This window comes from Myripristis murdjan, chromosome 5 (assembly GCF_902150065.1).
Source record: "Myripristis murdjan chromosome 5, fMyrMur1.1, whole genome shotgun sequence".
NCBI classification, from domain to species: Eukaryota; Metazoa; Chordata; class Actinopteri; order Holocentriformes; family Holocentridae; genus Myripristis; species Myripristis murdjan.
In genome coordinates this window covers 16,423,814-16,441,762 of record NC_043984.1, presented here as the reverse complement: position 1 = coordinate 16,441,762, position 17,949 = coordinate 16,423,814, and the positions used below count along the sequence as shown (strand labels likewise).

General features: G+C 40.9%; 1 protein-coding gene across 3 annotated transcripts in view; it reads left to right on the top strand.

Moving 5' to 3' along the window:
- The window catches only part of LOC115359250 (SLIT-ROBO Rho GTPase-activating protein 3-like), a 35,623-nt gene extending 25,894 nt beyond the window's left edge, over nucleotides 1-9,729 (top strand). The window contains exons 11-22 of one of the 3 annotated variants that reach the window (XM_030051618.1): nucleotides 35-62; nucleotides 1,518-1,548; nucleotides 2,472-2,532; nucleotides 2,833-2,910; nucleotides 3,361-3,495; nucleotides 3,622-3,727; nucleotides 3,821-4,048; nucleotides 5,065-5,138; nucleotides 5,254-5,434; nucleotides 6,260-6,409; nucleotides 7,136-7,451; nucleotides 8,348-9,729. In XM_030051618.1, coding sequence (XP_029907478.1) covers nucleotides 35-62; nucleotides 1,518-1,548; nucleotides 2,472-2,532; nucleotides 2,833-2,910; nucleotides 3,361-3,495; nucleotides 3,622-3,727; nucleotides 3,821-4,048; nucleotides 5,065-5,138; nucleotides 5,254-5,434; nucleotides 6,260-6,409; nucleotides 7,136-7,451; nucleotides 8,348-8,812 — 1,853 coding nt within the window. In that variant the 3' untranslated portion in view covers nucleotides 8,813-9,729. Of the gene's footprint in view, nucleotides 1-34; nucleotides 63-693; nucleotides 797-1,517; nucleotides 1,549-2,471; nucleotides 2,533-2,832; nucleotides 2,911-3,360; nucleotides 3,496-3,621; nucleotides 3,728-3,820; nucleotides 4,049-5,064; nucleotides 5,139-5,253; nucleotides 5,435-6,259; nucleotides 6,410-7,135; nucleotides 7,452-8,347 lie in introns of those variants that run through there. The other 2 variants (XM_030051616.1, XR_003928238.1) reach the window with 2 other exon arrangements.
- The last annotated feature ends 8,220 nt before the right edge of the window (nucleotides 9,730-17,949 follow it).

Below are 17,949 nucleotides of genomic sequence, written 5' to 3'. Positions count from 1 at the left end.
AGCTAATACTAATTTTCTCTTTTCCCTCTTTTAGGGGAAAGGGCTGAATATGGAACAACAAGGTAAGATCTCCTGTGAAAAGAGGGTGAATAAAGTAGGCAATGGTGTGTAAAATCCTTCCTGTGTCCTTGGATGTGGCAGAAATGCCATCACAATGTGTGAATAGCAGTTGTCCTATTTGTTAAACAATGGCTTGAATTTCTAATGAGATAAGGTGCTGTTAATAGTGATACTTCCTTACTTTAATCCCAAGGACATGTGAAGAAATTAAATGCCAGTGAGATGGATAGTGCCTTGATGTTTTGTTTTGTTTTTTTTAGTCATAAACAATTCAGTGTGCAGAAAATGAAGTATTGACAAGGCAGTGTCCTGACTGATTTAATACAAAGTTTTTTTTAAATCTGTTTGATCTAGGGTATAATTCATTAAAAGCAGTCAGATCGTTATTGACTGTGGTCTTTAATAATTCCCTGTCGTCATCCTCACTGGCTGTGATAGCTGCAGCAGTGAGAAGTTTCGATTTAAGATTTAAGATTTGCACATTACTTGGGTGAAGAATCCAATTGCATAACCTCAATATTTGTTGTTGCATTTGAAAAGGAAACATTTCAGTGTTCTGATTTGCAGGCATACCTATTTTATAATCATTTGATAATTATCATTTATCAACCGTACACCCCACCATCTCCCCAGGCCCCCCACTCTTCCCCCTAAACCCCAGAGAATGCGGAAGTCTAGACCTCGCTCCATTTTTAACCGTAAGCTGTTTAACGGCAATATGGAGGCCTTCATTCAGGTATTAGCCCATCTGTGCTCTTTGTCTCTTCATGAGCTCAGCTGTTCTCACTAGCAGTCCTTGGGGGTTTTCTTGCCTTTGACCACTCTTTTACCCACAACATTGGCTCACTCATGCACTGACTTTCCCTCTTCCTTATTGCCTTGTCTACACAGTCGGTCATCCTGCCATTTAGAAAAGACATGGTCAGCCTCTCCAGGGAGGTGAAAATCCAGCAGAGTTTGACTAGAGATGGTTTATTTTAAAAAGCAACGCACTAGTGTGGGTTTGCTTTTAACATTCTTACTCCTGTGAACCCTAGCCTCCAGACTCTGAACAAATTTGGCTTCATGTCAACTGGCCAAACACCAGCCATGTCAGGCTACAAAAATAAACACATATGGCCACGTCCAATCTAAACGCTGGATCAAACTGGGGGCAGGCAGAGAGAATGTGCATAAACAGCACTGGACATCAATAGCATTCTGCCTTGGATTTAGTTTTTTTTCTCTTAGGTCACACAGTCATAAGTCTTCTGGGTGTTAAAAAAAAAATGCCTTAAGCAGCCCCTTCCCCTCGCACAGCCTCCCCCAGCCATGTCCTCATGTCTCACACCCCATAAGGCACAGTTGCTTGGGCCAGGCCTCCTCTTTCTGAAAGATCTGTCTCTGTCTCTCTCACTAACCTGTTGTGGTTCTTGCCTCTCTTCCTCTGCCTCCGTGCCTCACTGCTCTCTGCCCAGGGGAAGACGGAATGTCCGTGCCAGGAGTCAGGTACTCTGTCTTATAGAGAGGGCGGGACCATGATGATGATGATGATGATGATGATGGTGTTCAGTATGCTAACAAACATCTCTGTGCCTCTGTCTCCTTGGGTGTTTCCGATGTGTGAAAATGCTCCAGTATTAAAGCCAGAATGAAATGAAAAATGCCTTTTTTCATCGTGTTAGCTTATTTTTCCTGTCAGAATATTCGAAGCTGCGCCATATGGAATTGCTGAGCCATTTAGAATTGACATACAAAAAAAAAAAAAAAAAACATGGAATAAGCATGTAATTTCATGGTTGAGTCTTTTCACCAGTAGATGACATGTTTATTCCACATATTTGTCTGTTGACTCTGAAGGCTCCTCACTTCATTGTTCATCACAATTTCACAATTTTGCATTGTGTGCCTTTCACAAAAACCAAAATCTCATTACCTCTGCATCATGGAAAACAGTGAGTCTTCAATTGAAGTAGTCACAGTAGTTGTAAACAAACATTTCTGTCAATAAAAAAACATTGCATTTTTTTGAACGATTGCCCCCCTTCCAACTGTTTGTTTACAGTTTTGATTGATGCTTCTCTGCTGTAAGCCCCGCCCCAGTAACAACAGGAAATATATCAAGCAAGGCGTTCACAATAGTGTTTCATTGTGACTTTAATACTGCACATGGTGGTCTGAATGCTAACACTTATGTTTGTTTTGTTCCACTCATTTTTGCTCTGTTTATGTTTCTGCTCACACATAACATGTTATTAGAAGAATTCAGTAATTTAACAAGGTTTTTCTCATCTCTGTGAGGTAAACACACTGTGTCGATGGCCTCCTTCTAAAGGTCTCTGTTTATACACTGCCGGCATGATCATTTATTCTTTTGTATGTGAATCTATTAATGTGTTTTTACTCATCCCACTCCTGACTCTGTCTGGTAGGACTCAGGGCAGCCCATACCAGTGGTTGTTGAGAGCTGCATTAGATACATCAATCTGTACGGTAGGTAGATATATAGTGTTGTACTGTCAGTCCCTAAATTACTGTCCACCTAATAATCTGTCTTGATCTCTCTCTCTCCCTCTCTCTCTCTCTCTCTCTCCCTTCCTGTATCTGTGTATAAGCTGACATTTGATTTTATCAGGGAATTGGACATCTTCCCAGACTCATATGTACGTGTGTGTGTGTGTGTGTGTGTGTGTGTGTGTGTGTGTGTGTGTGTGTGTGTGTGTGTGTGTGTGCGCGCACATACTGATATATATTTTCTCCATCTTACACTGATTCGGCTCTCTCTGTCCACAGGTCTTCAGCAGCAAGGTATATTTCGAGTTCCAGGATCCCAGGTCGAAGTCAACGATATTAAAAATTCATTTGAAAGAGGTTAGTCCCAGTGCGCCGGGCCATCTCCTCTTGATTGTTTTTAAATTGCATTTTGTCTGCCTCAAAAGCCGCACACCCTCCCACAGGCCTGCAAAGTGCAAATAAAGAGCACATTTGTCACATGCAACCCAGTAATGGACATGTAAACTATTTTAGATGCTCAATACATAGGCACACAACCCTGCAGCAATAATGGGTGTGTAAACATAGTGCCCTCTCAATGTACACATTAAACACCTGTCTACCTAAAAGCAGACTATGCAGTTTCAAATGGGAGGGCACAGCACTTTGTTCACTAATGTTAAAGAAGGGACAGAAGAGGGATTAAACCCCTCAAGTTCATGCCAAGACTAATAACCCATACAGTTAATATCACACTTTTAAAAGCCTGTCTTGAATTGAATTGAACCGAAGTTAATTGAAGTTCTATTTTTGATGCTGTGTCTGTAGGAGAGGACCCACTGGTGGATGACCAGAGTGAACATGACATCAACTCAGTGGCAGGGGTCCTCAAGCTCTACTTCAGGGGCCTAGAAAACCCACTATTTCCCAAAGAACGTTTCGTCGACCTCATATCAACCACCAGTGAGTATTTCAGGATTAAATACAGGGGGTTTATTTTGTGTGGATTTCTGTAACCATTCCCTTCAATATTTTTTTCCTTTATTCTTTCTTTCTTTCTTTCTTTCTATATTTCTTTCTGTCTTTCAGAGCTCGATTCAGGTGCAGAAAGAGCTCATCACCTTCAACAGATAATCGTGACCCTTCAGCGGCCTGTGATCATCGTCATGAGATACCTGTTTGCATTTCTCAATCAGTAAGTCGTATTCTAACATATTTAGTGTGAAAGTGTGTGTAAAACATATTGATTGTATTTTTTTATTATTTTTTTTAATCTGTGTATGTGCAGCCTCTCCCAGTATAGTGATGAAAACATGATGGACCCCTACAACCTGGCGATCTGCTTTGGCCCCACACTGATGCCCATACCAGATGACCAGGACCCCGTGGCCTGTCAGGCACATGTGAATGAAGTCATCAAGACCATAATCATTCACCATGAGGTGATCTTCCCAAGCCACCGTGAGTTGGATGGACCTGTGTACGAGAAGTGCATGACTGGAGGGGAAGACTACTGGTAAGTAGCAGGCGTTTGTTCTTTTAGCTTTTCTCAATTGTTTACACAGTAACTCTGGAAACTTTGATTTCATTCACACTTGATTTTAACAACCCTATCAGGTGATCTGATCACAAGTGGACAGGTGTGAACAGGGTTCAGTACACCTGGGAGACACATTGTGATGCCATCACTTAAATGTTCTTCAGAGGTGGTGAGGGACACATTCAGCTGATTACAGTGTGAACACTAATGCACCCCACCTAGTCGCTTTGGTAGAGTGGACTGAAATTCAAATGTGAACAAAATTTGTTTTTGCAATGAGATGACAGTGTCTTTGTCGGGTAATCAAAAAAAAAAAAAAAAATGGGCGCAACTGCTCTCTGAATGAGATAGCAGGGGAAATTGGGAACAGAGTGAAAGCATGGAATATAAAAGTGAGGAAGAAGAAGGGACAGCAGGAAAGAAGTAATTCTGAAGGGTTTGATGATGTGATCACAACTTCAAGCACAAGTGGTCACTAGAGATGTCTCAACAATCAGTGCCAAGGTGCACTGAAGCAGCTCTGGCAGCTCATGGTGGGCCAAAACCTTAATACGACACTTTGTGTTGGTTTTTCCTTCTAATTTGTCATCTGTCTATGTTCCCTGATGAGTTTTGCATTGATCAGTGTGCAAATTGTTCCTAGAAAGATCTTTTCATATGATAGTGTTTCAGAAGATCTGTGTATCATTTGGATATAAACTTCAATTTTGTGAGGACCACATGGTTTCAGATTTGTCTCCTTTTGCAAGAGACTGGTTGCATTTCACTTTTCAGCAAAAGATGAGGTTTGAGAAAAAGAGTCACAGACCAAGAGAATGTGTGTAAACTATAATAAATTGAGTTTTCACTTGCCATTCACGTAACCATTTTAATCTACATTTATATGGGTTTTGTGAAAGAAAGACCTGATTGCTTGTGAAAAAATAAAGGAGGGGAACCACTGTAACTGTATTTCTTTCTCTGTCTGCTTCATGCCATCTTCCTCCATCAAGTGAAAGCCCCCATAGTGAGCCAGGCGCCCTTGATGAGGTAGACAACGGTACAGGGCCGAACACTAGTGATGAAGGTGAGTCACCAATCACAGTCACTTCACTGTCAGGACTGTGGCAGAGGCAATAGGTGCCAGCAGACGAAAAGATCACTTTCACAAAGTGCATTTTTCCACACTCATGTCATTTCAGAGTTGGAGCAGATAGAAGCTATAGCCAAATTTGACTATGTGGGCCGAAGTCCCAGAGAGCTTTCCTTTAAGAAGGGAGCTTCTCTGTTACTCTACCTGCGTGCCTCTGAGGACTGGTGGGAGGGCCGTCATAATGGTGTGGATGGGCTGATTCCGCATCAATACATTGTGGTGCAGGACATGTAAGTAAAAGTCATTTTGTGCATATCTCTGGTGTGTTCTAACATGAAAGATAAACTGTAAGCATGGAGCCTTTTTTATTCTTACCCATGCATAGGTAGCCTTTTAAAACTGGGACAGAACAGTGATCATCAAGAAGTCTGTACCCTGCTTTCCTTTGCAGTACCAAACAACACTGTGCTGTGCTTGTCTATTATTTATGTTGCTTTATTTTGCCCCAAACTTCTGTTTTTGTTCCTTGCCTCTCCAATAACTATGTTGAAGTTACAAAAGCTCTGCCTTACAGAACATCTGTGCCGTCCTTTGAATCACTCTGACTGCAACGCATTGCTTCCTTTTCTCTTTGCCACCACTGCTACACACAAGTAGAAAAGCCAACCAAATGGATCCCAATTAGCTGGAGAGCTTTAAGGAGGAGCCACTTCTTAAATAGGACAAACATGAAGGTCACGATTCAACCACGCCCATTCAGTTTGTCTCCAGCCTCCTGCCTGATCAGCAGTCAATAGTCACATAGGACAGTTGGCATAAATAAAGACTGAGAGCAAACTCATCTAACACTAATATGCTACTTTCTCACTAATTACACAAGTGGCCTCCTGGAGCTGATAAGCATTGTTTGCCTATAGAAGTCATGATTATTGAGCAGGATTATTTTGTGTATGTGTGTGTTGATTGTGAATGGGCTTTTTTTGTTACGGATGTTAGTATGTAGTTAGAGGGGACAATCTTTAGACCAGATACCTATATGAATGTTTCTCACGATAAAAGCCATATTTCGTGTCCTTAGTTTACAGCACCTCTGATTGTGTGTTTGCATGTGTCAGGGATGATGCTTTCTCAGACAGCGTCGCTCATAAGACCGATAGTGAGGCGAGCAGTGGACAGCTCCAGGATGATAGAGCCCCATCAAGGAATGACCACCAGTCCCTTTGTGAACACACACCTGAGCACCGCTTTGCAGCAGCACTGGGAAGGTGATAGTTATTTATAAGCTAATTCACACTTCTTATACTCTTAAAGCAAATTCATCTTTCTTGCAATCTGTCCAGGCAGTGGCAATCAATGGCAATTTTACAAGATTGCGGCATGTGCGACTACCCGACTAAGTCTCAGCGCAGACGTGCACCTCTGAAACTCTGAAACAACTTGGACTGTGTCACAGAGGCCACATTGCAATCACTGGCAGGTTCTTTGCTACAAAAGAAATAATGGAAATGACCAGTTCCGCAGCACTATGTCAAAAGCAATTTTGACAACCAAGAGCCGTGAATTGACTGATGTCCATGGAGACCTCTAACAGTTCAGTATTTTTGGTGTTTACCACGGTCTTTACCCTTCTCTCTGTATGTAGTGGCACATGCTGATGTAAAACTGCCGTGTGATGCCGCATGCCAGACAAGACGCATGAATTGTAGTTAAGATAAATACAACTATTTCATTTGCTCTGCTCTTGTTGCTAGGGCAAGGTGATAGTCTGAATTCTCTAAACAACTAATTGTCCATTGAACATACAGTATACTTCAATCCCTGATCTATTCAAATATTCAACACAATCAATTTTTTGTCCCTATGTTTACTTAACTATTTCAGTCAAGGTAATTTAATGAAAGAAAAAAAAAGTCAGCAAGGGAATTGCCATTGATCCCAAATGTATATGTCTACTTGCCCTACACTACTTGATGCTGATAAATGTTTCTCAGGGTGAGAGTGCGTTCAGATGGAGCTGCAATTCCTCGCCATAGGAATGGTGCTGATAATCACAGTCCCACCAGAGTCACAGATCACCCCCCTAGAGTTATGCCCCGGCCTTGCAGTCCGCACAAAATGGCTGTTGGCAGGGGCCCGACAGACAGTCCAGAGAAACGACGTCTCACCACATTTGGAAGTGCGGGCAGCATCAACCATCCTGACAGAAAGGCGTTTGCTGACAGCCACTCTCAGAGATCATCACCTAGCACCACTCGGCACGCCAGCTTAGGGGACCACAAAACCCTCGAGGCTGAGGCACTCGCTGAGGTGAGTGTAATGGATAGGAAAGGCTTTGAAATTGTCAAATACAGGGCAAACTCCATTGATTCAGCCAACTCAGCCATGACTGAAATGACTTTTCCTCACAATACATAGCTCTTTAATCGACCGTTTTTTCTGACAGTACAGCCATTTTGGGGATTATGCAGTAGAGTTAATGAGAATTGTGTCATCCTTTGTAACTCATTTTGAGAGCCTGTCCTTTGCTTCTTTGTTCTTTTTGAAGTCCATTTTTACACTATCAACAGCCCTCAGATATGATTTCAAGAAGGAATTGATGTTTCTGTATTTCAAGGTTTGGTATGAGGAATATGTTTCTATAATTTTGGCACTCTCTTGGGTATTTTATTTTTGGCAGGGCGTAGGGATGTGCTTGTCAGTCCATCTGTCCGTTTAACACTTTACTCCAAGGCAACATATCTTGAATTCTATCCGTTGGATTACCATGAAATTTGGTGAGAACATTCATGCTCTCCAGAGGATGAACACTGTCAATTTTGGTGACGTCTTGACCTTTCCTATAGCGCCATCCTGAGGCCAAAATGTCAGCTTTGCACACAAGATACAGTATCACAAAAGGTAATTATTGGATATTTGGTGAGTGCATTCATACTCCCCAAAGGAAGATTCCTATTGATTTTAGTGATCATGTGATTTTTCCCTCAGTGTCACCCAAGTCTATTGGACATTTGGCTTGCACCCTGCCAACTTTGGTGACCTCATACCCATTTTCTCACAACTTGCTTCCCCCCATCACACACCACACAAGCAGGGCACCAGTGGCTCATGCTTGTTGTAGTTTGCTTACTCCTTACAATATTGTTTGACGCTAGCCGCTATTTCCAGATGTTGACATAATTGTCCATTCTGCTTGTGTTTGTCAGGACATAGAGAAGACAATGAATACAGCTCTCCATGAGTTGCGGGAACTGGAGCGTCAGAACGTGGCCAAGCATGCCCCTGATGTGGTTTTGGACACACTGGAGCCCCTCAAGCACCCAGGAGGAGCCCAGGAGCCCCCTGGCAGCCCTCTGCACACCATGGTGATTAGGGATCCAGATGCAGCCCAGCGACGTAGCAGCAGCAGCTCCTCCTCTGAGACCATGACCACTTTCAAACCAGCTCTCTCAGCACGGCGACCAAGTGCCCCTCTGAGGCCACCACCTGTCAGACCTGTCCGGCCTGCCCCTGTGCTCGGACAGGGGCAGGGGCCACACCGCTCCAGCAGCTCTAGTTCCTCTGGTCTGGGCAGCCCAGGCATCACCCCCACTGATCGGGTCTTCCCTAAGGCGCCCTCACCGTCGCCATCCACCTCATCCTCATCCTCAGACAAACAAGGTAACATGTAGTTGTGGTCAGTCCCAACTCAAGAGCTCAAACAAAACTGTGGATACCAAGTGATTGTGATCACGCCCCTACCCATTCTCTGCCAGCAAATGAACATCATCATCTGTACGATGAATATTTACCACTAATCTTGTATTTCCAGTGTAGGATACTGCTGGTATATTGACACCTGTCTGCCCTCATATTGACTCGTCAGTGGACCTTCAATCATAGAGAGATAGGACTAAAATCTATTCTACAATAGTCTTTTCAGAGATCATTTGTTACTCTACCATAGGTTGTGATCATGCTGGATAAAAAAGGGATGCACTGGAGATTACCTTTGTTCACTGAAGTCTGAAAATGAAGCATTTCTTTGAAAATGTTATGACATTACAAAGCTGCTGTGAGCTTGGACTTTGTATCTGGTTCCTTGGCACATTATGAGGGAACACTAAATATTGTCATCCCTCCATATCAAAAGATTAGCTGTGTTACCTCAAGAAACAAGTAAACACATTCTCTTATGATTAAAGTGACTAATGCACTTATAAAAACACTACAGGGAATCGTTCTGAATTGATAGGTTCCGTGTTTGTATTTTGATCAAGTTGTACTAGAAACAAGATATAGCACATCAGAGTATCATTGAAGCTTACATAATGGCTAGATTGCACACAATCAGTTCAGGCTGTGTGAGAATTTAGATGGGACTGTTTACTCTTGTTGGTGTTTGTTGTCTGTCTTATAAAGATTATCAATATATCTTTAAAGTGTAATAGGTCCAATGAATTGAAAATATACATAAAGTTAAAGGATACATGTATAAATAACATTGTATAATAGGAACAGGATATATTATCGTCTTTAGTGTGTAGATTTTGTAACTCTTATCCTTGCACAAACATTAACAAAATGAGAATAAATCAATGAAACCTTATGCAAATGTTTTGCTTCTGTTATATCCATCTGTTTCCATGAATAACAAATATACGGTGCAAAATAGAGGGATGGGAGCATGGCTTGTCCCTATCTATCCAAGAAACGGATTGCATAACTACATGGTAAATACCAAAATATGGCAGGCAGCTGGAGGGGGAAAAAAACAGCCAATGATCAGTCTTTATGATGGGAAACACATGCAATATCGGGTCTAAACTAAAAATAGTGACACTGAAAATGTTTGTTGTAGCTCTATCTCCCATCACACTTTGTGGTGCAAAGCTGCATGGTCATAGATCCACCATCTGACCTCGCAACAGATGACTACAGTGGGTTTGTACTGCCACCTAGTGGCCAGTATAGTACCCCTGCTTATCCTGTTATATAGAATATACACATAACTGTTAAAATAGAAGACACATGAACATTAAGTGAAGTACATTGGGCCACCGCAAGCTGCCAGAATAGCTTCACTGTGCATTGCCATAGATTCTGCAACTGTCTGGTATTATATTAGAGCAATGCAACACAATTATTCTGCAAGACATTTCATTATTTTATGTGTGATGGTGGTGGTGCCTCAGCTTCTAACAAAAACCCTCCCACTAGTGCTCAGTGTGGTTAGGATCTCAGGACTGGGACAGCCACTGAATATGGTTTATACACTTTACATGCTTCACAATTCAATGACCATGTGTGCCCTGTGGATGGAGGTATTGTCATCCTGGAAGATCTGACTCCCATCAGGAGAGAAATGCGTCACCATAGGATAAATGGGCTTGTTCAAAATGGCTCGTTATTCAGCAGAGTTCAGTGGACCTAATCCATGTCAGGAAAATGCACCGCACAAGAGAATTACCAAATCAACCTCACTGTGGGAAACATTGACTGCATTACTTTTTTTCCCCTCTCACTGCTTAGTAGACCACTGCCTGTATTCTTTGCGCCACTTCATTTGTGAAGTGTATTTTATGTGTAATATGGGGTTTATGCACTGTAAGCCAATAATCCCTCTCGGAGGTTCTGGACTGTTCAGCAAACTGGCTGGCATTCACATTTGCAGTCAGCTCATTCACAGCGCTTGTCTGTTTTTCATTGCATGTTGATCCGGTGCGTGAACATCATGGTCAAGGACTGTTGCCCTTAGCCGAGGATGTTTACCCTCAGTTTGCTGTGATGCCAGCATCCTAATCCCCCAACATCACCACAGGCACAAATAGCCTCCTACCCCAAGTTCATGCAAAATTTGACGTGGTAAATTTTGCTTTTTAAAAAAAGTGGGGGTTTTTGTGTATGTGTGTGTGCCTGAATGTTTCCAGTACTGTAACTCTTACATATCTTGAACTCTCCCGATGATGAATCAAAGCAAATCGTGGGACTGAATCATTGCAAAGTGTCCTTAGTGAAGCGGTCAAAGCTGACATTTAAGTGGATGATGTGCCCATGAGGTTGCTGATGCCCTGAGAGAAACCCTGTGCTGAGAGAATTGTCAATTATCTGCCATTTAAACATACGCAATGCACAGGAATTACAAAAAAAAAGCAGCAGAGATAAAACATAACCTAGAAGAGTGCATTCCACCCCTTTTCGAGAATATAGACTACCCTATGTGATGAACAAAACTCAACAGAGACTCAGCAGCCAATTGTATTGTCAAACGCCTTTCAAATTACAAATTAAATTACTGTATGATTCAAATATAATTCCTTGCAGTATATAAAATATACTGTAAAACTCCCAGAGCCTTTCGAGTTTAGCTTTTTCTTGTTTGTCATTATGAGTTCTTGTTCATTATTATTATTACATTGTTATTACACACATAGCAGCGGTCAGGAACCTATGACTCGCTGACATTTCTGGCTCTTTTTCAGAAGTCATGACTTTCAACAGAAACTGTTTTTCATAAAGAGCACAAATTAAAATAGCAAAATTCAAAATGACCTCTAACATCTCTCTCTCTCTCTCTCTCTCTCTCTCTCTCTCTCTTGCTCTCTCTCTTTCTCTCTCTCTTGCTCTCTCACTCTCTCACTCACCCACTGACATATGAAACAGGTTATTTCAACATGTTATCTTGATCAGGCTACATAACCTATTTTAACCCTGTCATGACACTTCTTAGTGTTTTTTTTCCCCCCTGGTGTGACTACTCACTGTTCTGATCACTTTCTTGTTAGCAGTGTGTAAACACAGCGCATGTCCTGGATTCTTTCACCCGCAATCTGAGCAAACATGGCCACAATACGGTACAAAAACGAGTGAGCTAGACAATGAATCAAGAAAGAGAGTGGAAGTAGCCAAAACAAACATTTTGCATAGGTGTTGAATCACTGCAACCACAAGAGGTTTCTCTTACAGTCATAACTGCACAAAAAAAACTGAGGCTGATAGGCCCAGTAGTTTCTGAGATTATTGGCTGACAGACACACAGGACCAGACACATGGTCCTCTCCAGGCTATGCCTTGTGGAGATAATAAATCAACCAAAAAATGCGCATCCAGCTTTGTTTTGCACCAGACCCATTGTCCTGGCTCTTGAGTATGCCACAGTGTATGTGGCACATTTTTGGTGCCTTTGATGTTTTTTTTACAGTTACTGCAACTCTTGGCTGACACACTTTGTCTAAAATTTCTTTCATCCAAAAAAAGTCCTGTTTTCCATATCTTGATCAAGTTGAATTCAGTTGGCTGTTTAACTCTGTTTTTTGTCTTTACACTGGACAGCACTCAAAGTCTGATTTAATTCATTTAGGTTTGTTTATGAAGATGAAAGTGAGAGTATAATCAGATTATGACCTTGCCTAAGGCCTGTATGACAGCCACGAGGGGCTGGGCCACCCATGGGCTAATACCCAGCTTTCTTCCTGTGGTTTCCTTCTTCAAAAGATCTTTTCATTAATGCTGAGATGATATTAAAGGGGGCACCACAGATTTAGCAAAGGCAAAGCTGGGAATTGTGGTACCAATCCTCCCTGTATTTCCGAACAATACATGATTCAGATCCCCGGGTATTAGAGTGTAAGTGTTGTAACACTCAGATTAATGAATAAGAAATATTGATTTGTAATTTACTGTCGCACCTCTTGATTTGCTGTTCTTCTGTCAAGCAATTTAGACAAATTGCATCTGGTCCAAAACTGACATTGCCAGCACACTGCTGTTTGAGTGTTTTGCAATAAATCAGTTCATTTTTTCAATCATTTGGAGTTTTTAATTCCCAAGGATACTTAATCTTGTGCTTGAACAGAAACTATTGCCATGGATATAAAAGCTCACAAAATAATCACATTGCTACTATAATGTAATGGGAGGAAGTGAGAAGGAATATGAACTGGTTGATAACAGATCCTCTGTGAGGACTTTTTAGCCAATCTAAGGAAAATACTATAGCCAATCTATGGGTGTAAAGCGGTTTGAATGTTTATTTATTTTATTTTTTACTAATCAAAATCTTAGCATTGTTGCTATGGGCCATGTATGTTTGTCAGTACAGTCACTCTGCCTGCAAACAGCCGTGCCTAACCTGAATTGACAATAGCCCCAGACTGTCATCCCTGCATGCTCTAATGAGCAAAATGCCGTGTGGAGAAAAACACTTTCTTCAGTAGCTGTTTTACCGACAACTGCGCTGTGGAGGCAACTGATCATTAAATATCAAAGTCAGAGAGTTCTAAGGTTGGTAAGTTGCTAAATATGTTGATTACCCAACATGTTGTTGCCAGACAGTTGGAAAACAGGAATAAATGCATCATTTTTATGCAGAGAATTTAAGTTATTATAGGTTATCCAGAATCCAGTATATTTCTATTGAAACTGTTTTATCTCTACAGTGGAATCAGTGGATATCATTTTGTTATGCACTGGATGTCTGTGTCCATTCTATTATAATGACTCGCAAAGCTCCAAGAAAATCTAATAATGTTACACTGTAGTTCAACTGGCTGCTGTTTCATAAAGGGAAATCATGATGTATTGTTTCCAATACAAATACAAAACAACATGTCTTTTATACAGGGTATGTTATGTTTTGATGGTAAGTAACGCATTTTCACAAAACACTGCACAGGTTATTTAGCCTCTATAATATCCAACGGCCACAACAAAATTGGTTTGTAGTTTGATTAAGTGTGTTTGGGTGTCTTCCATCTGTCCCTGATGGTCACAGATAAGGGTGTGTTTGTGTAACGAGTTGTTTGCCTCAAGGGCATGTGGTTTGTGGAATTTTTGGTTTGCTGTCCTGGTCCATTGGCTTTTATTCCCTTAAACCAATAAGTCTTTGATCCGTTACAACTTATTGTGTGGTTATAGTATGCAATGAATTGATAAGATGCTCATCAAAATTAAGCAAGCGGCTAAGACTTTGTTATGTGTGCTGCACTGAATTTACGGTCCCACATTACAATGAGTCTTCTGTCTTAATATTTAGGGAGTGAAATGCTCATTACATTAGTCTGGTTAAAAGTGCCCTTGATTGATTGTTCCCCAATATATAACAGTAAAAAGAGAAACAATTGAAAATGGACAATAAATAAGTGTTGTAGATTTGCGGATATGAAAAATAGGTAATACAATTATCCAGTTAATATTGTAGTAATAATATGGGAACGAGACTGCCCCTGTGACAATATCATGTACTATCATTAACCTAAGGATTAAAGTATTAGTAAAGTAGAACTCCAGCGTGAATCAAATGAATGATTTGGTCATATATTTCGCTTTTTTCCAGTTATTAGAAATATCCCACTAAAATAGCACTGATGTGTTACTTAGGAAAAAAGAAGTGTGTTCCTGTACAATAAGCAGATAAGATTGTCGAGTGCTGAAACCTCATGATTAAGGAGCTTTACACAAAGCAATATGGCAAGGCAGCATGTTTGCTTCAGGAGGCTCCTGTACATCACATGTCATGTTCATTACCTGGTGGATAAAGCAAAGCATTTGTGTTACCTCATTATTCTGACTGGCAAAAGCAGCGGCATCGGCACCTTAGCTGAAATGTGAAAAGCTGTTTGTTGCACTGTTCACAAATATTAACAAAATATGGATGCTTACTGTGAGATCTTTTAGTAGGACTATCATTATTTGTTAGTGTTATTTGTGGGTTTTCATGTTAAACATCTCACATATTTAACTAAAAAAAAAAAAAAAAAAAAAAAAACGAACTCTGTTGCAGATATTATTTATTTACTGACTTTGGAGTTGAGTATGTGGCTATATTTTGGTCTGTCCGGTCATTTTCCACAGCTAGCGCCTCACTAATGCAGGTGTGCAGTTAGAAATGCCTCAAATACAGCAATTCTAAGCACAACAACAAAAATAATCAATGAAAATGTAAACATTGTAAACCTATTTTTAATGTATCCATTCTAATGGAAGCAATCCAAACAAGAAGGCAACTATTAGAGCACAGACCCCCGCCAAGGTGGCAACTGGAAGTTACAGCGCTGTTTGTGCTTCGTCACACCCCTTTTGGCAATGCTGTTTCCACTGGACATGCCCCTTTCAGCCAATCAGCAAGGAAAATTCAGTCAGTGCTGCCTTGACTCATGACTAACCTCCTCATTGACTTTTATTATGTTATGTTGCTGCATTTGGAAACTACAGTCCTGTTTGTTTAGGCCCCACCCATTGCCAAGCCCCTTGAGGCCAGTTGGCCTGAAAAGTAATCACTTCTTTGTTGGCCCATGGCCCATGACCACCTGACTAGATTTCTTGGTTAGACACAGATGTGGTTGGAAATTATGGTCTTGTTTGTGCTAAGCCCCACCCCCTTTACTCAGTGTTGTTTCCATAAGACACTCAAGCCAATCACCTCAGACAGTTGGCTGCCCTGTTCAAACCAACTGCATGATGAAGCTCCCCGCAGATTTTCGTGATGTTAAGTTGATGCCATTGAAAAGTACGACCGCATTTCTGCTAAATCCTGCCCATTGTCATGTCCCCTTGTGGCTGATTGGCCCAAAAAGGTAGTCAGTTATTAGATGGCCCATGACAAACCTTCCCACCAGGTTTTGTGCCAATCCATCCAGTACTTCTTAAGTCATGCTGCTGACAGATGCACTGATGGCCAGTCAGCCAGACCAGGCAAACACTTGACCCCCTTCAGGAGGTGTCACCTCCTGAGTGGAGGTAACCAGATGATCCAGGACAGGTTCTTTCCTATAGTCTATGTCATGGTTCATTCACTGGTGCACATAACCCATAACCATCGCAGTGTCATAAATGTGATTAACTTTGATCAGTGCATGCATGCAAACGTGAACAATGTTCAACCTGCTGGAAAAAATGAAGTTTCAGATTCACACACACTGGGGTTGAGAATAATTGAATTAATTGGGATTACCTCCAGTCTGATTCACCCAAGTCTTCCTTGAATATTGTCACAAAGTTATTTGTGATAAGTTTTGCCTTGAGCAGTTTATGAAAGATGTATACAAAATACATGTAGAAATCAAAGTAATCCCTGCACTGAGGACCAATGAAGACCAATTCCACAGACACTTTCTCCATTTTGGGATATTTTTGTAAGTCCTGAGTTGTTGTATTTGCTTATTTTCGAACCTATTCTCTTAATTTATCCCCTCTGTTGTGCCTCTCAAAGCAAATCCCCTCCATCCCATTTTCCACATCATTAGGAAGGGAGTATGAGAGAGTTGACCTCAGAGCTTGTAGCAGTTACTCAAGTGAGTTTAAAACAAATTTTGACGCACACACCAGCTATGTAATGTAACTCAGGTTTATTCAGACACTGAATTTCACAATCTCATTCTTTTTGGGTTTGCTTACTTTGCAAAGAAAAGCATGCAGTTAAGTTTTCATTCCAGCTCCCAAATACTCTGCACTCCAGTCACAACTTATTTCAAAAGTCAAAATATTGTACAACAAGGATTCCTTTAGCTTCACAGTTATACCTGGTATACAGAATTATTTGTATTTCCATCTGTCCATCAGTCTTTCTGTCTACAGTATGACTCAAAAAGTACTGCATGCAATTATCATTATGAACTATGGCCTGTGACTAAACTTAAAATTACCCAGATTTGTTGTTTTTGATTTTTGTTGTAATCCTTAACTTTAATGTACCGCAAAAGGCCAGACCAAGAGCTCAGCTGTGTAGAACTCATGAACTGTCTCATGCCCTGCTCCACCGCCAAACTGTGACTCGTACATTCACATGAAGAAAGGAGGAACACATCCAGCAGGGTTGTGTTTTTTTAAGTAAAGGGTATTTGTTTGTTTTTATAAATTTGACTTGACTTGACCTGTATTTTTGTCTTGTGTGCCTTTGCTGTAAAATATTTGGCACCAACAACAGTCCTCATCTTGAGCTCTACAAGCAGTCCCTACTGTTTATGCTCTAAACCTCTTGGCTTCTCAGATCGAGCCCTTTGGCATCCTTTATCTAAATTGAGTGAAGTGGTTCACTCGTTCTGTAATGGCAGAGTTACGCAGTCCTGTATGTACATATTGTATATATTTCTCAGTGTGATATGACTCTACAGACAATTCTGCATTGGTACTACCTTCCCTGCCTCACATATGACGAGCAATACCAGAAAATTGCAAAATGCTGACTATCAACTGGGTTAATTTGCAGGCTATAACGGCCTCTACCTTAGATTCATGAAATCACTTTTTCTTTATTTGGGTTTTCATCATTCTGTATTGCATGGAAAGTCACAATACTGTGTTGCTGAATTTCTTTTGTGGTCAGGAACAGCTGCCAACACTATCTTGTCTTTTTCTGAGTGGCTTCCAGCACTAACATGTCTGAATACGCTCTTTTCATCTCTAACCTCCTCAACTGGCTGACTGGGTTAGTCTTAAATATAGCTGGTGTGAGAGGGTGAAAGTCTTTGTCTGTCTGTCTGTTTGTTTAACTTTTATTTAACCTGGAAAATAAGTTAGGAGTTTTTATTTTTATTCTGTATTTTTTTTTTTTTTTTAAGTAATGATGCGCAGGCAGAAGGCAAAGAGCCTTTTGAAAAGAAAGCAAAGGGGGGACGGAATAAAAATAATTCAGTTAGACACACAGACAAACAACTTGGAAGGATATTTCAGATGGAAGATGGAGACAAGATGGCATGTGAAACAAGATACAACACAAAAGTAAAATATAACTGACAAATTATTACACAGATCAAGAGAAAGATCAAAGGACTTATGCTGTCATATTTACAGAGACGGGGAGCAGCAGCGAGTCAAAGAGTAGGCAAGCCAT